Raw genomic sequence first — 25,990 nt, 5'->3', positions numbered from 1 at the left:
ACCATTTCTGTGTGCGAAACCCAAAACCCATATTTCTGTTGTTTGTGACCTCCAACAATTTTTAATCATTTATTTTAATGTCATTTTGGGTTTGTGTCTTTTTGTGTCCCCGGGATATGTTCGACATACTTATGCTTAGGTTGTTTATGATGTGTTATGTGTTATTGTCTTATGTCCTTGGTTTGGAATCTTATATTTTGATCTTGTTTTCCCCCAAATGAAACATACACACATACAAACATATAAAATAGGTGTTCCAAGTTTAAATATTCAAACAAAATTTGTTAACAACTCTTTTATATTAATCCTTAACTGTTTTTCTTTTTTACTTTCTTTCTCTTGCTGTTTCTGTTTGCTATTTCAAAATACAAAATATCAAAAATAAAATAAAACACCAAAAAATCTTTAAAAATCTAAAACAAAAAAATGAAAAAATACACCAGAGATCATCGCTAAACAAAATGCAGGTGCCAATGAACATGGAATATATCATCGTCGTGGTTTAACTATGCCAACAGTGATACCAATACCAGATCTAAGAAGTGAATTAGATCAACCTTCTAGCTCGCCAACGACACGACCTCAATTTCAAGGTCATTATTTACAAGAAAAAGTTTACAAAACAAAAACGAAAAAAGTTGCAAAACGTTTTTTTCTACAAAAATTTTGTGTTTACTTTCTTGTTTGGTTTGTCTTTTAATTTGTTAATTGATTTGTTTATATAGTTGTGTTGCAAAATTGTTGTTTTGTTAATTGTATTTGTTTTATACTTTTTTGTTTTGTTTATTTTTCAATTAAGCCGTCCATACACAGCTTTAAAGTAAAGTGGATAGTCTTGACTTTCTCTGGCTATTCAGTTGCGTTTTCATTCAATTAAAGAACCAATTTTGCTCTTTATTTTTTTAAGTTCCCATTGCCACATTTTTCCTTGTTTTTTTTTCTGCATGTTATTTTGTTTTTCATATTTCCCATCATTTTATTTATTTTTGACTGCGTACGCATTTAAATGCAGTATCGAAATACTATTTTTTCTAAAAGAAATAGTTTTTCGAAATATTTGATTTAAGTCGAACTTATTTGGGCAAAGAAAACCCAATTCAGCTATGCTGAATTGCAACTTTCCTATAGAAAATCCAATTTAGCTATGCTGAATTGCAACTTTCCTAAAGAAACCCCCATTCAGCTATGCTGAATTGAAGTTTTCCTATAGAAAACCCCATTCAGCTATGCTGAATTGAAGTTTTCCTATAGAAAACCCCATTCAGCTATGCTGAATTGAAGTTTTCCTATAGAAAACCCCATTCAGCTATGCTGAATTGAAGTTTTCCTATAGAAAACCCCATTCAGCTATGCTGAATTGAAGTTTTCCTATAGAAAACCCCATTCAGCTATGCTGAATTGAAGTTTTCCTATAGAAAACCCCATTCAGCTATGCTGAATTGAAGTTTTCCTATAGAAAACCCCATTCAGCTATGCTGAATTGAAGTTTTCCTATAGAAAACCCCATTCAGCTATGCTGAATTGAAGTTTTCCTATAGAAAACCCCATTCAGCTATGCTGAATTGAAGTTTTCCTATAGAAAACCCCATTCAGCTATGCTGAATTGAAGTTTTCCTATAGAAAACCCCATTCAGCTATGCTGAATTGAAGTTTTCCTATAGAAAACCCCATTCAGCTATGCTGAATTGAACTTTTCCTATAAAAAACCCCATTCAGCTATGCTGAATTGAAGTTTTCCTATAGAAAACCCCATTCAGCTATGCTGAATTGAAGTTTTGCTAAGTCTTATGCCAGACTATGAAAATTTTCATGAAAATGTTTTGAGCTTATGGGTAAGAAGGGAGAAAGGGAGCTCCTTCACTTCCGCTCTCTCTTAAAAGCTAAAATATTTTCATGTGTTATTTTCAGTGTCTGGCACAAGGGTAAGGAAAAGTCACTTCAACTAGGCTGAATTGCAGGTTTTCCCCATGGAAATCATGAATTTAGCTAAGCTAATTTATGTTTCTGAGAAATGCAAAGCAATGTTAAATTATTGAACTTGCATTTTTTTGCATACGTAGTTTAAATATTCAAATCGCATTTTAAGTTGTTACAAAAAGTTGTTGTTTCATCATGTCACAAAAAATTCATAGACAACCAAATCCCCCTTTCTGTCGCGCTCATTGCAAATACATAATCATTGTTGTGCCCCACCTTAAGTAAAAAAGAAAAGTAGATAAGCCATAAAAACAGCAACAGCAGCCGCAGCCGCAGCTTTTATAAGTAATGACTTTTTTAAACACCAGCAACTAGCCATTACTTAACTGCCCACCACATGCCATTCGTTCATTCATTCATTTCATATTTACATAGATTCCCTCACTCCCCTCTTTAACAACTTAGTTCATTGTTGTTGTCATCATCTCAAGCCTCATCTAACTTAATTTGACTTTTTCTGTTTGTTAGTTTTTTTCTTATAGATTTTATTGCCACTCTCACATATCAGTAATGAATTCATCCTTATTTTCCAACTACAAATATATTATCAAGATATAGAAAAAACATGTGTGTGTTTCTTTAACCCTCGTCTAAAGAATCGCTTTTAAACAAATCTAACCTCAAATTATAATTACCGAAATTGTGACTTATGCTTTTGAGTTTCTCTCAGTTTAGTAACTGATTGATTGGCTGAAATTAAAAATCTTGACAAATTTAACACACAAATAAATGCTGCACATCTCACTCACTTCACCCGCCCACACACACACACTCGAGGAAACACACTGCAAAAACACACAAACACTTTTTTTTTACACCACCCGCCCACTACCTTGTACAGCTGACCTGTGTTTTGTTTTTTCTCTAACCAGATTGAATTGAAAACTTTATTTTATATTTTTTCTGAAATTATTATTTTATATTTTTATAGTAACTTATACAAATACGGCGAGTGGCTTTATCCATAAACCTGCTGCATCTATCCATCACCACCAACCACAACCACCACAACAACAACAACAATTTCAGCAAACACAACAATCACAAATTTACGATCCCCGTAACATGGCCGAAAATGCTCATTTCGATAATGAAGGTAAACATTTTTTTAATTTGTTTTTATTTTTGTAATTTTTCCAAAAGTTAATAATTTGTTTATGAGTTTATTTTGTTCCTTGGGTAGAGCTTAAAGTTTCAAAAAATATTAAATTTAAGCAATAGAAAACACCCTTAAGTCCAGGCAGAATTGAAGTTTTCCTATAGAAAACCCAAATCAGCTAGGCTGAATTGAAGTTTTCCTATCGAAAACCCAATTCAGCTAGGCTGAATTGAAGTTTTCCTATAGAAAACCCAATTCAGCTTGGCTGAATTAAAGTTTTCCTATAGAAAACCCAATTAAGTTTTCCTATAGAAAACCCAATTCAGCTTGGCTGAATTGAAGTTTTCCTGTAGAAAACTTAATTCAGCTAAGCTTACGTTTTTCAGCTAAGCTGAATTGAAGTTTTCCTATAGAAAACCCAATTCAGCTAAGCTGAATTGAAGTTTTCCTATAGAAAACCCAATTCAGCTAAGCTGAATTGAAGTTTTCCTATAGAAAACCCAATTCAGCTAGGCTGAATTGAAGTTTTCGTATAGGAAACCCAATTCAGCTAGGCTGAATTGAAGTTTTCCTATAGAAAACCCAATTCAGCTAGGCTGAATTGAAGTTTTCCTATAGAAAACCCAATTCAGCTAGGCTGAATTGAAGTTTTCCTATAGAAAACCCAATTCAGCTAGGCTGAATTGAAGTTTTCCTATAGAAAACCCAATTCAGCTAGGCTGAATTGAAGTTTTCCTATAGAAAACCCAATTCAGCTAGGCTGAATTGAAGTTTTCCTATAGAAAACCCAATTCAGCTAGGCTGAATTGAAGTTTTCCTATAGAAAACCCAATTCAGCTAGGCTGAATTGAAGTTTTCCTATAGAAAACCCAATTCAGCTAAGCTGAATTGAAGTTTTCCTATAGAAAACCCATTTCAGCTAAGCTGAATTGAAGTTTTCCTATAGAAAACCCAATTCAGCTAAGCTGAATTGAAGTTTTCCTATAGAAAACCCAATTCAGCTAAGCTGAATTGAAGTTTTCCCATAGAAAACCCAATTCAGCTAAGCTGAATTGAAGTTTTCCCATAGAAAACCCAATTCAGCTAAGCTGAATTGAAGTTTTCCTATAGAAAACCCAATTCAGCTAAGCTGAATTGAAGTTTTCCTATAGAAAACCCAATTCAGCTAAACCCAATTCCTATAGAAAACCCACTTCAGCTAAGCTGAATTGAAGTTTTCCTATAGAAAACCCAATTCAGCTAAGCTGAATTGAAGTTTTCCTATAGAAAACCCAATTCAGCTAAGCTGAATTGAAGTTTTCCTATAGAAAACCCAATTCAGCTAAGCTGAATTGAAGTTTTCCTATAGAAAACCCAATTCAGCTAAGCTGAATTGAAGTTTTCCTATAGAAAACCCAATTCAGCTAAGCTGAATTGAAGTTTTCCTATAGAAAACCCAATTCAGCTAAGCTGAATTGAAGTTTTCCTATAGAAAACCCAATTCAGCTAAGCTGAATTGAAGTTTTCCTATAGAAAACCCAATTCAGGTAAGCTGAATTGAAGTTTTCCTATAGAAAACCCAATTCAGCTAAGCTGAATTGAAGTTTTCCTATAGAAAACCCAATTCAGCTAAGCTGAATTGAAGTTTTCCTATAGAAAACCCAATTCAGCTAAGCTGAATTGAAGTTTTCCTATAGAAAACCCAATTCAGCTAAGCTGAATTGAAGTTTTCCTATAGAAAACCCAATTCAGCTAAGCTGAATTGAAGTTTTCCTATAGAAAACCCCATTCAGCTAAGCTGAATTGAAGTTTTCCTATAGAAAACCCAAATCAGCTAGGCTGAATTGAAGTTTTCCTATAGAAAACCCAATTCAGCTAAGCTGAATTGAAGTTTTCCTATAGAAAACCCCATTCAGCTAAGCTGAATTGAAGTTTTCCTATAGAAAACCCAAATCAGCTAGGCTGAATTGAAGTTTTCCTATCGAAAACCCAAATCAGCTAGGCTGAATTGAAGTTTTCCTATCGAAAACCCAATTCAGCTAGGCTGAATTGAAGTTTTCCTATAGAAAACCCAATTCAGCTAAGCTGAATTGAAGTTTTCCTATAGAAAACCCAATTCAGCAAGGCTGAATTAAAGTTTTCCTATAGAAAACCCAATTCAGCTTGGCTGAATTAAAGTTTTCCTATAGAAAACCCAATTAAGTTTTCCTATAGAAAACCCAATTCAGCTTGGCTGAATTGAAGTTTTCCTGTAGAAAACTTAATTCAGCTAAGCTTAATTCAAGTTTTCCTATAGAAAACCCAATTCAGCCCAGCTGAATTGAAGTTTTCCTATAGAAAACCCAATTTGCTAAGCTGAATTGAAGTTTTCCTATAGAAAACCCAATTCAGCTAAGCTGAATTGAAGTTTTCCTATAGAAAACCCAATTCAGCTAAGCTGAATTGAAGTTTTCCTATAGAAAACCCCATTCAGCTAAGCTGAATTGAAGTTTTCCTATAGAAAACCCAAATCAGCTAGGCTGAATTGAAGTTTTCCTATCGAAAACCCAATTCAGCTAGGCTGAATTGAAGTTTTCCTATCGAAAACCCAATTCAGCTAAGCTTAATTACAGTTTTCCTATAGAAAACCCAATTCAGCCCAGCTGAATTGAAGTTTTCCTATAGAAAACCCAATTCAGCTAAGCTGAATTGAAGTTTTCCTATAGAAAACCCAATTCAGCTAAGCTGAATTGAAGTTTTCCTATAGAAAACCCAATTCAGCTAAGCTGAATTGAAGTTTTCCTATAGAAAACCCAATTCAGCTAAGCTGAATTGAAGTTTTCCTATAGAAAACCCAATTCAGCTAAGCTGAATTGAAGTTTTCCTATAGAAAACCCAATTCAGCTAAGCTGAATTGAAGTTTTCCTATAGAAAACCCAATTCAGCTAAGCTGAATTGAAGTTTTCCTATAGAAAACCCAATTCAGCTAAGCTGATTTGAAGTTTTCCTATAGAAAACCCAATTCAGCTAAGCTGAATTGAAGTTTTCCTATAGAAAACCCAATTCAGCTAAGCTGATTTGAAGTTTTCCTATAGAAAACCCAATTCAGCTAAGATGAATTGAAGTTTTCCTATAGAAAACCCAATTCAGCTAAGCTGAATTGAAGTTTTCCTATAGAAAACCCAATTCAGCTAAGCTGAATTGAAGTTTTCCTATAGAAAACCCAATTCAGCTAAGCTGAATTGAAGTTTTCCTATAGAAAACCCAATTCAGCTAAGCTGAATTGAAGTTTTCCTATAGAAAACCCAATTCAGCTAAGCTGAATTGAAGTTTTCCTATAGAAAACCCAATTCAGCTAAGCTGAATTGAAGTTTTCCTATAGAAAACCCAATTCAGCTAAGCTGAATTGAAGTTTTCCTATAGAAAACCCAATTCAGCTAAGCTGAATTGAAGTTTTCCTATAGAAAACCCAATTCAGCTAAGCTGAATTGAAGTTTTCCTATAGAAAACCCAATTCAGCTAAGCTGAATTGAAGTTTTCCTATAGAAAACCCAATTCAGCTAAGCTGAATTGAAGTTTTCCTATAGAAAACCCAATTCAGCTAAGCTGAATTGAAGTTTTCCTATAGAAAACCCAATTCAGCTAAGCTGAATTGAAGTTTTCCTATAGAAAACCCAATTCAGCTAAGCTGAATTGAAGTTTTCCTATAGAAAACCCAATTCAGCTAAGCTGAATTGAAGTTTTCCTATAGAAAACCCAATTCAGCTAAGCTGAATTGAAGTTTTCCTATAGAAAACCCAATTCAGCTAAGCTGAATTGAAGTTTTCCTATAGAAAACCCAATTCAGCTAAGCTGAATTGAAGTTTTCCTATAGAAAACCCAATTCAGCTAAGCTGAATTGAAGTTTTCCTATAGAAAACCCAATTCAGCTAAGCTGAATTGAAGTTTTCCTATAGAAAACCCAATTCAGCTAAGCTGAATTGAAGTTTTCCTATAGAAAACCCAATTCAGCTAAGCTGAATTGAAGTTTTCCTATAGAAAACCCAATTCAGCTAAGCTGAATTGAAGTTTTCCTATAGAAAACCCAATTCAGCTAAGCTGAATTGAAGTTTTCCTATAGAAAACCCAATTCAGCTAGGCTGAATTGAAGTTTTCCTATAGAAAACCCAATTCAGCTAGGCTGAATTGAAGTTTTCCTATAGAAAACCCAATTCAGCAAGGCTGAATTGAAGTTTTCCTATAGAAAACCCAATTCAGCTAAGCTGAATTGAAATTTTCCTATAGAAAACCCAATTCAGCTAGGCTGAATTGAAGTTTTCCTATAGAAAATCCCAATTCAGCTAGGCTGAATTGAAGTTTTCCTATAGAAAACCCAATTCAGCTAGGCTGAATAGAAGTTTTCCTATAGAAAACCCAATTCAGCTAGGTTGAATTGATTGGGCTTTCTATAGGAAAACTTCAGCCTAGCTGAATTAGGTTTTCTATAGGAAAACTTCCATTCAGCCTAGCTGAATTGGGGTTTCTATAGGAAAACTGAATTGGGTTTTCTATAGGAAAACTTCAATTCAGCTTAGCTGAATGGGGTTTTCTATAGGAAAACTTCAATTCAGCTTAGCTGAATGGGGTTTTCTACAGGAAAACTTCAATTCAGCTTAGCTGAATGGGGTTTTCTATAGGAAAACTTCAATTCAGCTTAGCTGAATGGGATTTTTTATAGGAAAACTTCAATTCAGCTTAGCTGAATGGGATTTTCTATAGGAAAACTTCAATTCAGCTTAGCTGCATGGGGTTTTCTATAGGAAAACTTCAATTCAGCTTAGCTGAATGGCGTTTTCTATAGGAAAACTTCAATTCAGCTTAGCTGAATGGGGTTTTCTATAGGAAAACTTCAATTCAGCTTAACTGAGTTGGATTTCCTATAGGAAAACTTCAATTCAGCTTAGCTGAGTTGGGTTGTCTATAAAAAAACTTCAATTCAGTTTAGCTGAATTGGGTTGTCTATAAAAAAACTTCAATTCAGTTTAGCTGAATTGGGTTTTCTATAGGAAAACTTCAATTCAGCTTAGCTGAATTGGGTTTTCTATAGGAAAACTTCAGCTAGGCTGAATTGAAGTTTTCCTATAGAAAACCCAATTCAGCAAGGCTGAATTGAAGTTTTCCTATAGAAAACCCAATTCAGCTAAGCTGAATTGAAATTTTCCTATAGAAAACCCAATTCAGCTAGGCTGAATTGAAGTTTTCCTATAGAAAATCCCAATTCAGCTAGGCTGAATTGAAGTTTTCCTATAGAAAACCCAATTCAGCTAGGCTGAATAGAAGTTTTCCTATAGAAAACCCAATTCAGCTAGGTTGAATTGATTGGGCTTTCTATAGGAAAACTTCAGCCTAGCTGAATTAGGTTTTCTATAGGAAAACTTCCATTCAGCCTAGCTGAATTGGGGTTTCTATAGGAAAACTGAATTGGGTTTTCTATAGGAAAACTTCAATTCAGCTTAGCTGAATGGGGTTTTCTATAGGAAAACTTCAATTCAGCTTAGCTGAATGGGGTTTTCTACAGGAAAACTTCAATTCAGCTTAGCTGAATGGGGTTTTCTATAGGAAAACTTCAATTCAGCTTAGCTGAATGGGATTTTTTATAGGAAAACTTCAATTCAGCTTAGCTGAATGGGATTTTCTATAGGAAAACTTCAATTCAGCTTAGCTGCATGGGGTTTTCTATAGGAAAACTTCAATTCAGCTTAGCTGAATGGCGTTTTCTATAGGAAAACTTCAATTCAGCTTAGCTGAATGGGGTTTTCTATAGGAAAACTTCAATTCAGCTTAACTGAGTTGGATTTCCTATAGGAAAACTTCAATTCAGCTTAGCTGAGTTGGGTTGTCTATAAAAAAACTTCAATTCAGTTTAGCTGAATTGGGTTGTCTATAAAAAAACTTCAATTCAGTTTAGCTGAATTGGGTTTTCTATAGGAAAACTTCAATTCAGCTTAGCTGAATTGGGTTTTCTATAGGAAAACTTCAATTCAGCTTAGCTGAATTGGGTTTTCTATAGGAAAACTTCAATTCAGCTTAGCTGAATTGGGTTTTCTATAGGAAAACTTCAATTCAGCCTAGCTGAATTGGGTTTTCTATAGGAAAACTTCAATTCAGCCTAGCTGAATTGGGTTTTCTATAGGAAAACTTCAATTCAGCCTAGCTGAATTGGGGTTTCTATAGGAAAACTTCAATTCAGCCTAGCTGAATTGGGGTTTCTATAGGAAAACTTCAATTCAGCCTAGCTGAATTGGGGTTTCTATAGGAAAACTTCAATTCAGCCTAGCTGAATTGGGATTTTCTATAGGAAAACTTCAATTCAGCCTAGCTGAATTGGGTTTTCTATAGGAAAATTTCAATTCAGCTTAGCTGAATTGGGTTTTCTATAGGAAAACTTCAATTCAGCTTAGCTGAATTGGGTTTTCTATAGGAAAACTTCAGCTAGGCTGAATTGAAGTTTTCCTATAGAAAACCCAATTCAGCAAGGCTGAATTGAAGTTTTCCTATAGAAAACCCAATTCAGCTAAGCTGAATTGAAATTTTCCTATAGAAAACCCAATTCAGCTAGGCTGAATTGAAGTTTTCCTATAGAAAATCCCAATTCAGCTAGGCTGAATTGAAGTTTTCCTATAGAAAACCCAATTCAGCTAGGCTGAATAGAAGTTTTCCTATAGAAAACCCAATTCAGCTAGGTTGAATTGATTGGGCTTTCTATAGGAAAACTTCAGCCTAGCTGAATTAGGTTTTCTATAGGAAAACTTCCATTCAGCCTAGCTGAATTGGGGTTTCTATAGGAAAACTGAATTGGGTTTTCTATAGGAAAACTTCAATTCAGCTTAGCTGAATGGGGTTTTCTATAGGAAAACTTCAATTCAGCTTAGCTGAATGGGGTTTTCTACAGGAAAACTTCAATTCAGCTTAGCTGAATGGGGTTTTCTATAGGAAAACTTCAATTCAGCTTAGCTGAATGGGATTTTTTATAGGAAAACTTCAATTCAGCTTAGCTGAATGGGATTTTCTATAGGAAAACTTCAATTCAGCTTAGCTGCATGGGGTTTTCTATAGGAAAACTTCAATTCAGCTTAGCTGAATGGCGTTTTCTATAGGAAAACTTCAATTCAGCTTAGCTGAATGGGGTTTTCTATAGGAAAACTTCAATTCAGCTTAACTGAGTTGGATTTCCTATAGGAAAACTTCAATTCAGCTTAGCTGAGTTGGGTTGTCTATAAAAAAACTTCAATTCAGTTTAGCTGAATTGGGTTGTCTATAAAAAAACTTCAATTCAGTTTAGCTGAATTGGGTTTTCTATAGGAAAACTTCAATTCAGCTTAGCTGAATTGGGTTTTCTATAGGAAAACTTCAATTCAGCTTAGCTGAATTGGGTTTTCTATAGGAAAACTTCAATTCAGCTTAGCTGAATTGGGTTTTCTATAGGAAAACTTCAATTCAGCCTAGCTGAATTGGGTTTTCTATAGGAAAACTTCAATTCAGCCTAGCTGAATTGGGTTTTCTATAGGAAAACTTCAATTCAGCCTAGCTGAATTGGGGTTTCTATAGGAAAACTTCAATTCAGCCTAGCTGAATTGGGGTTTCTATAGGAAAACTTCAATTCAGCCTAGCTGAATTGGGGTTTCTATAGGAAAACTTCAATTCAGCCTAGCTGAATTGGGATTTCTATAGGAAAACCTTCAATCATTAAATAAATTGTCAGTAATATGGCCCACTCTTCGAGTCTTTTCGATTTCTTATAACGTCTTTGGGGCAGTGAGAAATTAAATGAAGATCCCCCATGGTCTTATAGAATATTATATTTCCGTTCATATTTTGTCTAGGAATAAATGTTACACATTTTGTCCTTAGAATACTAATTTTGCCATCCTTGAAACTTTAAGTCGTCTACCCACTTTAACCATTTACAAGTTATATTTTTTCAAGTTTCTTTCGTTTTTATTTTATTATCTGTATCTATTATTATTATTTTTGTTGTTATTAAATTCGCACCAATTTCCAATCACCACCCCACCCGTTTTCTTTTTACTTCCATTTTTCATCATTTAGCATTCGTTGTGCACAAATCACGTGGTGTTACCACATTATCTACCATGCATATGCAACAACAACAGCAGGATCCACTTATGCCCGCCCGTTTAAGACAAGCAAAAGAGAAGTCAAACACCGAAACGAAGGCCGATGAAAGAGGTTTGTTCCAAAAAAAATAAAATTAAACACGCTTACACACGCCATCCTTTGCGACATTGTGTGTGGTGTCGTCCTTTATGCTAATCAAACAATCAATCATTTATTAAAACTAAAATAGATATTCATACATATTTGTTGTTGATTTTTTTTTTACTATAATGTAATTTTTATTTAGCTTTTTTGGTGTGTTGAAACAATTTTTACGTAATTTGGAATTTTTAGGTGTAAAAGGAGACAGTTTAGACTATTTTTTAATATGTGTTTTCGATTTTAGGTGATAATGTTCCAGCTGGCAGACCCAGCAATTGGGATCAACATCGTAGACCCAGTTATGCAGGTATGTTAGAACGAATGAACTTCTAATTACATTTTATGGAAATGTGTTTTTTGTCTTTTGTTTTGCTAAGGTCGCCGTTCCCGTCGTAATTCTTCCAGTGAAGATTCCCAGCTAACAATTGAAAATTTCGGTGGCTCTCAGGATCAACTGAATGCAATTGATCGTTTCGATAGGGGTGATCGTGATCGGGAACGTAAACTATCCAATACGACAATAGGTAGGTTAAAGATGCAGTTATTTTATCTATTTCTAAAAAAGCAAAAACGCTCCCTAAAACAGCTTTATCGTGATTATTTAATACGTCCTTTAAGTTGATGTGTAGATGCTTTTGGAGCAGTTTTATTTGTAAAAAAATTATTCTGAACGTAAATTCCCTGCGAGTTTCTTCACTCTGTCCTTTAAGTTGAAACGGCAGAGAGACAAAAATTGCGGGGAGCCTACATTCAGAATAAGGCTGAAAATTAATAAAACAAATTTAAATAATTTTATTTTTCTTCCAGAACATGTCGTCCCAATTCGTTCTTCCATAGCCGATGCCCGTGGCACATTACAAATAGGCTATGACACAGATTCTGGTTCGGAAAAGCAAGATCACGATACAGAGAAACAACAGCCCCTAAAAAGGCAACCAAGGTGGGTGTTTTTTTGTTGAAACTTGCGTGTTTAATTTATTTTGAGAAATTTGTTTGAATTATTGAATTATTTTCATTATTTCCATTTTTTTAGCTGTGACAATGTTAATCTTGCTGCCAAAAATAATGGCACTTTATCGCATGCCAATAGCGCCACAAATGTGCCACAACAACAAAAACAGCATTCTAATAGTCCTGAAATGACCGATGATCCAAGAGAACAACGTGATCCAAATGCAACCCTAACCCGTAAATCCTCAAATGCCAGCATGCACATGAAACCACAACAGAATTGGCAAAATAATACAAGTGGTAAGTAAGGAAGAGATGAGGTTTGAGGTTCTTCCGGGCCGCCTACTACCGATATTGTCTTTCTACATATGTATATTGTCAGAGTTGGGTCGGAATATCCTATGGGTGTTAGTGAACATACTGCTAACAAATTACAAGACTTGTTCATTAAAAAATCAGAAAAAGAAAGTTTTGGCGCCTTAACATTTGAACAAAAGTGGCGCACATAAATTACTTTTCATTTGTCTATTTCCGCGAAATCACACAGAGCCGTTTTGCAATCAAGGATAGGTTTTAGATTATTTTGGGCAACCTACTATCTACTTATACAATTAGGGGTGGTCCTAGACTGGTTTCAGGCATCATTAACAACTTTGCTACTTTTTTGATAACAAGAATCACTGCTTGAAAGGCGATATAGATATCGTTAAGCTTTGTTGATGGAATTTCGCAGTCGACACCTGCGCCAGAACCTTCCTTTATGCAGAAATATCCTATGGGTTTTAGTGAAACTACTACCAACAAATTACGAGACATGTTCATTAGAAAATCAGAAGAAGAAAGACTGTGCGTTTTAAGTTTTGAACAAAAATGGTATATTTATCAATTGGAATATAGATACTACGATGAAAGAGAAATGTCGATTGGAAAATATCCGCGAAATCATTCAGAGCCTTTCAGTCAACATCAAATTTTCAACGTTGGCAAAATTCCCCTCAGTAATGTTTGGCGACATTTTCTAAGTATTTCAGCCATGTTAAACTTCTCTACAAATGGTGTCTTAAGACACGCCGTTCGGACTCGGCGATAAACAATATGTCCCATATCATTGAGCTAATATGAATCAGGGTGCACTCATTGATATGAGAGAAGTCTCCCTTGTCACGTATGGGAAGTTTGCAGAACAATTATCATATATTACTATCTACAGATATAATCTGGGGTGCTCCTAGACTGGTTTCAGACATCCCTAACAAATTTACTGCCTTCCTGATAGCTAGAATCCCTGCTTGAATGACGATACAGCTGCCGTTAAGCTTTCACGATGGAATTTCGCAATAGACACCGGCGCCTTTCTCCATCTTGTCTATATTGCCAGAGTCACTTTTCTTCTATGTCGAAATATCCTATGGGTTTTAGTGAAAGTACTTACTTACCCCCAGTTTTTGTAAAAATTTTTATTCTTCTCACACGAATTGTCAAATTTTGTAGATCGATTTACTCGCTTTAGCGCAAATGTAGAGCGCTGATTTTTAAATGAGGAATCCTTAATGATATATGGAACGGGTATACGAAAAATTAGATATGTATGTCATCAGGGGGCTGAGCTATGAATGCCTAAATTATTACGAATATAGACGAACGAACAAAAATAAGTTACAGTCGCAAAGTTTACATTGAATTGTTCAGACGTGCTTTACTATCCATTAAAAACAAACAAAACAAATTTAAAATACAGCTATTCATGCTTCTTCTTCTTACGATTCGAGAGAATTAAGCAAACAAAAACAATTAAATAGTGCAAAATTAAGAGACGGTGCGACGATAATGTTGTTGCCTCGAAGAGGCATATAAACATGACTAAAAAACCGAAGAATAACAGTTCTTCTCAGAGTAATCAAAACTACTTTCTCCCACTGCAAGTGGTGGACCCTGATGATATCGATGAAGTCAATGAAGACACAATTATCGATAACACTGTCAAAGAGAAATTGCCTCCGATTACCATTCTAAAATGCAAAGTAGAACAAGTGCACGAAATGTGCCGACTACTCAAAATTACATGTTATTCCATTAGGAAAATATCTATTGGATTAAAGGTCTTCCTAAGTAAAAAGGAAGATTACGCCGCCATGTGCGAAGCTTTAGCAAATAACTTTAAAATGGAGTACTTCACTTATGTACCCAAAAATGAAAAACCTTATAAGGTGATTTTATTAAATCTTGATAAAATGGATCCAAACATCGTTAAAAATAACCTTATTGAAATGGGTTTAAAGTGCGTTGATGTCAAGCTGGTGGTAAAAAAATCCAGAAATTTATCCCAGGAAAATATAATATATGTTGTGTATTTCCAAAAGAAAACAATTACCCTAAAGGAACTGCGTGAAAATTATTCAGATATAAATCATCTTAAAATCCGTTGGGAATATCAAAAACCCAACAGAGGAAAAATAACTCAATGTTATAACTGCCAAATGTTTGGTCATGGATCAAACCGTTGCAGAGTTACAACATTTTGTGCAAATTGCGCAGGAAAACATAAAACTTCAGAATGTACAGTTACCATTCAAAAATGCGCAAACTGTAATGGGGATCACAAATCTTCGTCACTGGACTGCCCAAGTCGTCTAAAGTTCGTTGAAATAAGAAAACGTTACGAAAAACCTAAGGTCAAAAGGCAGTCAACTCAATTTGATACTACAACAAACTTTAATAATGTTTTTCCAAATAAATTAAATCAACCTGAAAATCGTAATTTTCCTGGTTGGACTAACACACCAAATAATAACCAGACGCACAACGATCTTTTCAGTCTGGAGGAAATGAAGAGTCTTACTATGGAGCTAATCTCAAGCTTAAACAAATGTAAAACAAAAGCCGATCAATTTGATGTCATCACAGCACTTGCTTTCAAGTTTTTAAAATGAGCACAACAAATTTAAAAATAATGATATGGAATGCCAGAGGCATCCGAAATAAAAAAGAAGAATTACTTCTCTTTTTAGAAAAACACAACATCGATATTTGCATGTTAAACGAAACATGGCTAAATACAAATACATCTTTAAAAAATAGAAGCTACCACGTCTACCGAAAAGACCGAGCATATGGCAGAGGAGGCGGAGTCGCAATTATAATCAGGAAAAACATTCGTCACCAACTAATATCACCGATAAATACTGCTATTATTGAAAATATAGGATTGAAAATATATACAGGCGATGAATATTTTTATGCATATTCCTGCTATTTTCCAGGAGGACGTGCTAATGCTGATACTAGAAATCGGTTTTCGTCAGATGTTCGTAAGTTAACCGACCCTTCAAACAAATTTATATTAGGAGGAGATTTCAATTGCAGGCATTCATATTGGGGGTGCACAAGAAATAATGCTTGGGGAAATTTACTTTATGATAAACTCCAGCATAATAATTTACAAATTGTTTTTCCACAAAACTCGACATACATTCCAGCAGATTCGAGGAGATGTCCTTCAAATCTAGATGTATTTTTAACAAACATTTCCCAAAATGTGGTTTCGATAAAAGCTATAAATGATCTTAGCTCCGATCACCTCCCAGTTATCTGTGAAGTAGATATAAATGTTCGAATTTCGAACAATGTCCACTATAATTATAGCAAAACTAACTGGTCCAGATTTAAAAATTTTATTAACAACAATCTTTTAACATCTGGAGAACCCATATTATGTCATGATACAAATCAGATTGATACAATGGTTTGTACATTTACAAATGTAATAAAAGAAGCCGTAGACTACAGTACTCCTAAAAGTATAAGCAGTATACCAAAAAGCACTACACCAAATTATATAAAAATATTAATACAACACCGAAATGTTTATAAAAGGAACTTTAAAAGGTTCAGAGACGTTAGTGATCGGCTCCATATGAATCGCCTGAACAAACAAATAAATCGTGAATTAATGGCATTCAGAAATAAGTCTTGGAATAAAACACTATCTGAAATAGATACTTCATCCAAACCACTATGGAAAATTTCAAAAATTTTGAAGAGGAAAACACAAAATATACCAACTTTATCCCAAAACAATAATTTCTACTATTCACAGCTGGATAAATGTGAAATAATTGCTGCGCATTTTCAAAACATTCATAACATGTCAAATCATCTAAGTGATCATACAACTATTACTGAGATTAATGCAACCATGCTTGAATTACAATCCTTGAATGCGGATGTCGATGATAGCATCCTGATAAATATAAATCACACTAATGCCTTATTAAGGAAATTGAAGGACAGAAAATCACCAGGATTAGATTGTATAAATAACAAATGTTTGAAACAATTGCCAAAAAAGGGAAAAATTTATCTTATGAATATTTTAAATTCCTGCCTTAAACATTCATTCTTCCCTTTGGAGTGGAAATGTTCAAAAACAATTCCGTTGCTTAAACCTAATAAGTCTCCCGATAATCCAGCTTCCTATAGACCGATTAGTCTATTATCATCTCTAAGCAAGATACTGGAAACGATTATAAAAGAAAAGATTTTGGATTTTATAAACATTAATAATATACTTCCTCCCCAGCAGTTCGGATTCAGGAAAGAACATAACACAGCACAACCACTATTAAAAATTAAAAAATTGGTTTCCAAAAATTTCAGTGAGGGAAAATCCACTGGTATGGTTTTATTAGACATTAAAGCAGCCTTCGACTCAGTTTGGCATAACGGTCTAATATACAAAATGAAAAAACTTAATTTCCCCATACATCTTATTAGAATGATACTAAACTTTCTTTACAAAAGATCATTCAAAGTGTTCATTGGTTCTTCCTTTTCCAAGGAAGTTTATACCAACGCGGGATGTCCCCAAGTATCATGTCTATCGCCTATTTTGTATAATATTTATACTTCTGACATTCCATCACTGTCTGGATGCATTACATTTATGTTTGCAGACGATACCTCTATACTATGTTCAGACGTGTATGCGTCTAATATATTAAATAAATTGGAACATGGCTTAAATGAGCTGAGCTCTTACTTTCACAAATGGAAAATTCTACAAAATCATGAGAAAACGGAGGCAATTTTTTTTACAAGAAGGCGCAAATCATGTTTTGTGCCTCAACGGCCAATACTATTCAACAACTACAGCATTGATTGGAAAGAAAATGTTAAATACCTCGGCACTATACTGGACAAAAGATTGAATTTTAAATATCACATTCCATACATTGTAGACAAACTCAATAAAATCACCAGGGTTATGTACCCTTTAATAAACAGGAAATCAGAACTAAGTCTGGAGAACAAGATTATAATTTTCAAAGCAGTTTTTCAACCTATTATGTTCTATTGCGCACCTGTGTGGGCATCCTCCGCAAGTTGTCATATAAAAAGACTACAAGTTTCACAAAACAAGATACTTAAGATGATATTCAACCTACCCTGGCTGTATTCAACAAGAAGACTACATACCCTGAGTGGTTTCGATTTGGTGCAGGATAGAATCAACATCCTGACGAAAAATTTCAGAGAAAGATGCCAATTGTCTCAACACATTCATATCAATGACATAGTTTCATCGTAATTTTAACACCTAACGTAAATTAGTTCATTGGGTTTTTTTTGCATTTTCCCAAAAACATCGATCAAAAGTATTATATAAACCATATTACAAAAACCACAAAAAAATATTAAAATAGAACAGAAATTATGTATTTCTAAACTCTTCCCCCCCAATGTTAAATGTTAATAATTTTGTATATTATACGCAATAAACAGAAATTGAAATAATCTGAAAATAAGTTACAAAAACTGGGGGTTACTTAGCCGGCCCATTACAAAACATTTGTTCCATAGGCCGAACTAAGACAAGATCTCCATTCCTCTCTATTTGTTGCTTCGCACTCTCCAATACCGCGCCTTTTCATCTCATCATTCACTCGTGCACCGTCAAGCGGTCCGTATTTATACGTCTTTTTAGCGGGTTCATCATCGCTCATTCTTATGATATGGCCTAGCCAACGCAATCGCTGCATCTCGATACGTTTAACAATATTGATGTCGTTGTATAGCAGATACAGTTCGTGGTTCATGCGACGTCGATATTCACCGTCAACGCAAATTGGACCGTAGATCTTTCGAAGAATTTTTCTCTCAAACACACCAAGCCCTGTCATGTCTGCTTGCCCCAGGCTTCGGAGCCATACACCATGATGTCTATATCATCAGCATAAGCAAGTAACTTGTGACTATTGGTGTAGATTGTGTCACTTCTTTTGACGTTTGGCTCTCGTATAACCTTTTCCAGCAGGATGTTGAAGAGATCACACGAAAGGCTGTCTCCTTGTCTGAAACCTCTTTTGGTACCAAACTCATCGGAGAGGTTCTTTCCTATTTTAACTGAGGACCTCGTGTCAGTCAAAGTCATTTTACAAAGCCGAATGAGCTTTGCAGGGATACCAAATTTAGACATGGCTTGGAATACCTTTGAACGCAGCGGGCTGTCAAAGGCTGCTTTATAATCGACAAAAAGGTGGTAAGTGTCGATCTGCATCTCTTGGGTCTTCTCCAGGATTTGCCGCAGGGTAAATACTTGGTCAATGGTGGACTTGCCAGGTCTAAAGCCGCATTGGTATGGTCCAATTATCTCGTTGACCATAGGCTTTAGTCTTTTGCACAATATCCCTGACACTATCTCCTAGGCAATAGGGAGTAGACTTATGCCCCTATAGTTAGAGCATACAGTCTTATCTCCCTTCTTGTGGACGGGGCACAGGATACTCAGGTTCCAATCGTTGGGTACTCGTTCTTCCTGCCAGATGGTTCTAACTAGCTGATGAATACACCTTATCAGCGTGTCGCCTCCGGTTTTGAACAGCTCGGCTGGTAAGCCATCGGCCCCTGCTGCCTTATTATTCTTCAGCCGATTTATTGCTGTCCTTACCTCATCTTGGCTGGGCGGTATACCTTCAATACCATCTTCTGGGATTGGAACTGTGGTATCTTCGTCGTCTTCGCTGCTATTGGATACCAACAGATTTGAAAAATGTTCTTTCCATATCCTGAGTACACTATCTGTATCAGTTACCAAATTACCTTGCTGGTCTCTACAGGAGGATGTGCCTGTACCAAAGCCATCAGTTTGATGCTTGACTCTTTGGTAGAATTTTCGGACTTCATTCTGGCTCCTGTACATCTCGTTTTTTTTCACACTACCGCTTTTCCATCTCTCTCTTTTTCCTGCGGAAAAGACGTTTCTCCTCTCTCCTTTTCTCCCTGTATCTCTCTCGTGCCCTATATGCCGCATTTTTCTCTTCGGTGGCAGCACGACACTCCTGATCATACCATGGATTCCTTGGTGGAGGTCTCTGGTATCCAAGTATGGATTTTGCGGCTGTTTTCATGGAGTGGGCAATGCTTTGCCATTGCGCTGATATGTTATCGGGATGAGGAGTGCTTTGATTAAGCAATTGGGCTAGTTGAGTGGAATATGCTGTGGCTATCTGTTGTGATTGCAGCTTACCGATGTCTAACTTTCGTGTTGTGTCTGTTCGTACTTTGTTTGCTACGTTTAAACGGGTGCGTACCTTTGCTGCAACAAGGTAGTGGTCCGAATGAATGTTTTCGCCTCGGAATGATCGTACATCCAACACGCTCGATGAATGTCTTCCATCTATCACAACATGATCAATTTGGTTTCTTGTTTTCTGATCTGGAGACAGCCAGGTGCCCTTATGAATATCGAGATGATTAAATCTGGTACTGCTAACTACCATGTTTTTTGCAGCTGCAAAATCTATCAGCCTCATACCATTGTCAGATGTTTCACTGTGGAGACTGAATTTCCCGGCTGTTGGGCCAAATATATTCTCCTTTCCAATTTTTCCATTAAAATCGCCTAGAATTATTTTAATGTCATGGGCAGGGTAACGGTCATATGTTTCTTCTAAGTGCTCGTAAAATATATCTTTGGTCTGTTCTTCCTTTTCTTCAGTAGGAGCATGAGCGCAAATAAAGCTAATGTTGAAGAATTTTGTTATTATTCGAATTGCAGCAAGTCTTTCATTCACTGGGGTGATACAAGATGTTCTAGTCTCCGACTAATTACGAATCCGCAACCAAACTCGTGCTTTACGTCATGGCAGCTATAATACAGTACGTCACCTTTAGGTGTTGTTGTGACGCCTTTCCCATTCCATCGTATTTCCTGTATAGCAGTAATTTCGGCCTTGTACATTTCAAGCACGTCTGCCAATGCGAAGACTGCACCTTCTCTATAAAGAGTGCGAACATTCCAGGTGCAGATTCGCAGATCATGGTCCTTAAAACGTTTGCGGGCTTCGTCAACTTTAGAGGGGTTTCTTTTTTCCTTTCTTTCGTTTTTTCATAGTAGGCTGTTTTTTCTAGGGGAGGGTTACTAACCCGACGCCCAAACCCAAGTTTTTAACGTTCTTATGGGTGAACGCGCGGCACATGTTAGCTCACTACCTTTAACGGGTGTTAAAGGCAGTTCCCCAGGTGACACCACGGGGAGGTCAGTGTTCACTTGGGATGAAAGAGGGACCAAGATAAATCCTGGGCTTTGCCATGTTAAAACCGGTCAGAACCGTTGCTTGGTATCTTACATCCCATACGTCACCCGCGTGAAAGTATTGCCAATAAATTACGAGACACCTTCATTAGAAAATCAGGAGAAGAAATATTCTGCCTCTTAACGGCCTTAAATGGAAGTTCTTGTGGGCTGCCTACTATTGACATATACATACACTAATGGGTCGTGTGCAGATGCATTTCTTTTTAATGGTCCATTTCTCAATCGGAATATTTTATAGATACTACGAAGTAAAAAAAATATCGATTGGAAGATATTCGCAAAATGTTGTATGAAATATTATCAGCAGCAAGAAATAGGCAAACTTCCGAAACGTCAGTTGCTTTGTAAATGTCAATAAATGTCTAAACATCCTCTCCATATCGCAGTGGCACAGAATGAATGCGAAGTTTTTCACTCCAAAACATAACTGTTGTGCATTTGAACCGCAGAATAGACACAAATTGTTTAAATTGTTGATTCTTATGTCAGAGGCTAAGTCTCAAGAAAACCCTTATTCCAAAACTGTTTACTTATTACTCCCTCATCTTCTTTATAATTTCTTTCCCATTTCAGATCTTTATGATGACGACACCCGTTCCCAGGAGAGTGCTTATAAATTGTCCAATATACGCATGAAATTGGAAGAACGTAGACGCATGATTGAACAGGATAAGAGGAGAATTGAATTGGCTTTGAATCGTTATCAGGATAAGGTAACTTTTATTTAAAATAAATTTAAAAAAAAATAATTAAATAAAAAATATATCTATTCTTTCCTCCAGCTGAATCAAGATGATCTAATGGCCGATGATTATCCCAAATGGGAAACTATGAGCAATGATTCGAAACGTACATCTGACATAGATCCCATGGAATTGGATAGATATCAAGTAAGTAAATGGTGGCATATTTGGTTGAGGGTACTACTACTAGTTTTTGGTATGGGATTATGATAATTCTAACAACAATTGCACTTTGTCTAACAACATTTGATTAATAGTTGGTATAGCTCGCTGGCACTATATTGCTAATACTACTACTAAATCATCTATCCCTTTATTCAAAAATATATCCTTCCAAAGTGTTGTTTGTGTAGTAAAAGTAATTGTTTTAAAAGTTTTTCTGTTTGGTAAAAGTATACGATTTAGAAATTCCGATAAAATTGGTGACTAATTCCAAGAAAATTAATTTGTCTTGGGTCATATACTACGGATGAATATTGATATAATTTACAGTATGTCATATTAGTTCCATCTAGTATACATAAAAGGTATATAATGGAGATCGACTAGATTATAAATAGTGTATGACCGGATTAAAAGACTTTTAGTTCGAAATGGAATCCACCACATAACCTATAATACAGGGGGTTATTCTGAATGAAAACTTCCCGTGAGTTTTGTCTCTCCGCCGAGTTTTCACTCAGAATAACACCCACGAGAAATCAATCAGAAGTGTATATCAACTTTCCGTGAGTTTTGTCTCTCCGCCGAGTTTTCACTCAGAATAACCCCACCGAGAAATCAATCAGAAGTGCATATCGATGGTAAAATTTGGTATTTCCGCATAGGACATTTGTCCACCACTCCTGTTATTTGTTCTTTTTACAGTCAATGGGTGAGGGTAGTTAGCTGTCGGTATATACGACAGATTCTTTTTGCCTTATTGTGTAGAGTTATTGAATTCTTTGTGTAGCATTGAATACAAAATTAAAGTAGATAAATTCAGAAAAAACGCAATATTTTAAAGTGTAGGAAATTTCTCAAACAAAATCTTTTAATCATTTGTTTTTAGTGTATATATCATTTGTTTTGTGTTCTTATTATTGTACTTAACATTTTTGTGCATTTACTCTTTATATTAATTTACAACAACGTACAATCCTCTTCACACCACCTTTTCCTCCTATATGATGTTTTTGTGTCCTCATTTTCGTTTGCATCATTAACGCATCGCAGCAAAGCATCGCTATTATGAATATGAATCTGCAAGATATTCAACAAGATATACAAAGGCTAGCGACACAACAAAATCAAATACAGGCCCAACAAATGCAAGCCCAACAGTTGCTGCAGGCTCAACAGATTGCCAATATGTTGAATCAGGTAAAAGAAAAGAAACATCACAACACATACACACCACATATACAAACATAAAAATTTAGCACAAAAAAACTGAAATTTAAAATATGTTTTAAAACAAATCAAACATTTTCGACCATCTAAAAAACACACAAACTCAACACATTTGCATCCTAAAAAGTTCCCAAATTGTTATGTCAGCTGTTCTTTGTCCACTTGTGCCAAAACTAAAACAAGCTTTCTAATTTTAATACTCCAAATGCTTTGGATGCCCGAAAAATAGGCTTTACATTACAAATTATTAATCCACCCCTCTCCCTCTTTAGCAACACTCCAACTTTGGCTCTCAACAACATTTGGCCGATCCATATCCCCCCAGGCCTTTACAGCAACAACAAAACTTTGGCTCTTCACCACATTTGCCACAGGCGTTTAACAGTTCTGTCAACCCCTACGGCTCTCGACCACCCAGCCGTGATCCCTATCAACAAATGCAGACCATGCCTGTACAGTACATGAACGATAGCACACCACCCTATAACATGTATGGTCAGCCACAACAACCATCGATGGTGCCACAACAGTCTCAATACAATACCATGCATGGGCCGCCACCGCATTATAATGACAACAATGTCGTGCCTTACAACAACAGCAGCAGTAATCACAATTATGGACCACAACCGCCACAATCGCATCATCCACCACCACAATCATACATTCCGCGTCAAAGTATTTACGATGATTATCCACCCCAGTCGATGATGGGTCGTGAGCCCAACATGTCACCACAGCCAAATAATTATTATGGTCATGAGGCTCCTCCACCCAATGTCCAACCAGTATATGCCCCACCACCCACGCAGAGGAGAACATGGGCCCAGCCATCCTTCGATGCCATGCAACAGCCCATGGTTGATGTAAATGCCTGGCAAAGACGTTCTCAGAAATCGGAAGATGGTGGTCCCAGCTGGGGTAGTCCCCAGCAGGACAATCACATGACCCCACAGGCACATCATCGTTCGTCTATACATCAAAATGGTGATATGCAAATGTATCCCGTCCACTCTTCACCAGTGCACAGTCAACGTGGCAGCATGGGTGGTGGCGGTGTACAACGTCAACAATCCATGACCAATTTAAGAGAGACTAGATCACCCATTGTTGTTCCCAAGGCCTCATCGGCACCCACACCCCCCGATGATGTTATGGCACCCCAGAGTATTTGTTTCATTGGAGATGAAGATGATATTGAGGAGATTGAACGTAATGTCATTGAGAAAATGCAAAGCACAGGTTTATCGGAATATAGTTTTCCCATACACCACAACAGTTCGCAGCATCATCAACAGCCCCAGCACTATCAGCGTGATGAGCAATACAACTATGATGATTATGGTGGTGGTGGTGGTGGCAGCAGTAGTGGTGGTCACTCGGACATGATGCCTCAAAAACTGAATATAACCAGTGGAAATCTTACATACAGGATTCCATCACCACAACGTCCACAACTCCATCCAAATAGCTTCCAGGTATGGTATCCCCAACCCTTATTATGTTGAAGAAATTAATTTTTTTCTTTCCCCTCCCTCCAGGATCCCCGTTCAGCGGAGAAAAACAACAGCACTGCTGAAAAGGGTTTCTACATCTCATTCGATGATGATCAGCCAAAAAGACCCAAACCCCCATTACGCGCCAAACGTTCACCCAAAAAAGAAAAAAGCCTTGACAGTGTTGATCACCAAACGCTGAACAATGCCGACTCCAGCAGTGGTAATCTAAAAGATTTCAATGAATCCTCCTCCAACTACAGCAAAGAGGTTAATGAACCGAAATTCAAACCAAAAGTCCATCAGTTGAATTACAGTGAAAGTAGTAGCCCCAAATCATCAGCAATGGACATAAATAAGGCCACATATAACAAATACACCGACAGTCCCATACAGCTAAGTCAGGTTATGTCCGTTGGGGACAATAAAAACTTTACAACAACGTCGTCTTCGCACAACAACAATAACAACAACAGCAGTAATCATAATCAACCACAAACTCCTCCGCCGTCAGTTGCTTCCACATCGCCTACCCATGTTGTAAGCAGTAGTAGTCAAGCCTTAGAGAATAGTAGAGGTGAAAAAACGAAAAGCAAAGCTTTAATTATAGGCACCGATACTACCAGCTTAGATCCGGTAAGATAATAAAAGAGACAATATCGGGTTATGGCACATAAATATCATTCCATTTGTGCGCGTGTTTTTCTTTTCAGGAATCGGTGGATGAAATGGAACGTCGCAAAGAGAAGATCATGCTGATGTCTTTGCAACGTCGCCAACAACAAGAAGAGGCCAAGGAACGCAAAGAGCAAGAGGCTGCTCGCAAACGTGAACTCGAACGTGAAAAAGAAGAAGAGAAACAACGTAAAAAGGAAGAACAAATGGCTCGTAGAGCGGCAATTTTGGAACAGCATCGTCTTAAAAAGGCTCTAGAAGAGGCGGAACGTGAGGTAAGATGATAATAAAATAATTAGATGATTTAGATGAGACCCTATGAGATTTGGTTTAAAAGACCAAAGCTGAAGCAGAAGCTTTATTTCTTTCAGAAAGGGTCTATAGATACAACCTTTCTTTGAGAAAGGGTCTATAGATGCAACCTTTCTTTCGGATAAGGTCAATAGAAGCACACTTTCTTTCGGATAAGGTCAATAGAAGCACACTTTCTTTCAGAAAGGGTCTATAGAAGGACACTTTCTTGCAGAAAGGATCTATAGAAGCACTTTTTCTTTCGGAAATGGTCTATAGAAGCATCCTTACTTTCAGAAAGTCTGTATAGATGCGGCCCTTCTTTCAGCAAGGGTATATAGAAGCACCTTTTCTTTCAGAAAGGGTCTTTAGAAACACTATCTCCTTCAGAAAGTGTCTATAGAACAGGCCTGCTCAGACACATACAAACACATTTTGTAATTGTGTTGGTTTTGAAATACACAAATTTCAATTTTCCTTTGTCTCTCTGTATACTGTGAGAAATATCGTAACAGTTTTTTTTTTTTTATTTTATATTTCAAAATATAGAGTA

The 25,990-nt window shown here is 36.2% G+C and overlaps 1 protein-coding gene across 36 annotated transcripts in view; it reads left to right on the top strand.

Annotated features, from left to right (window-relative positions):
* The window catches only part of Patronin (calmodulin-regulated spectrin-associated protein patronin), a 78,373-nt gene that overhangs the window by 16,262 nt on the left and 36,121 nt on the right, over nt 1-25,990 (top strand). For 15 of the 36 annotated variants that reach the window (XM_073954989.1, XM_073954987.1, XM_073954968.1 and 12 more), the window contains exons 6-18: nt 444-593; nt 2,909-3,073; nt 11,123-11,263; nt 11,538-11,600; nt 11,671-11,817; nt 12,101-12,233; nt 12,327-12,544; nt 21,414-21,553; nt 21,623-21,730; nt 22,799-22,945; nt 23,248-24,453; nt 24,517-25,107; nt 25,185-25,421. In XM_073954989.1, coding sequence (XP_073811090.1) covers nt 444-593; nt 2,909-3,073; nt 11,123-11,263; nt 11,538-11,600; nt 11,671-11,817; nt 12,101-12,233; nt 12,327-12,544; nt 21,414-21,553; nt 21,623-21,730; nt 22,799-22,945; nt 23,248-24,453; nt 24,517-25,107; nt 25,185-25,421 — 3,446 coding nt within the window. The remainder of the gene's footprint in view (nt 1-443; nt 594-2,908; nt 3,074-11,122; nt 11,264-11,537; nt 11,601-11,670; nt 11,818-12,100; nt 12,234-12,326; nt 12,545-21,413; nt 21,554-21,622; nt 21,731-22,798; nt 22,946-23,247; nt 24,454-24,516; nt 25,108-25,184; nt 25,422-25,990) is intronic. The other 21 variants (XM_073954993.1, XM_073954974.1, XM_073954972.1 and 18 more) reach the window with 9 other exon arrangements.

The sequence above is a fragment of the Musca autumnalis genome, unplaced genomic scaffold (genome assembly GCF_047663935.1).
Source record: "Musca autumnalis isolate F117 unplaced genomic scaffold, ASM4766393v1 scaffold_5, whole genome shotgun sequence".
Classification (NCBI taxonomy): domain Eukaryota; kingdom Metazoa; phylum Arthropoda; class Insecta; order Diptera; family Muscidae; genus Musca; species Musca autumnalis.
This window is presented reverse-complemented; position numbering and strand designations above follow the sequence as displayed.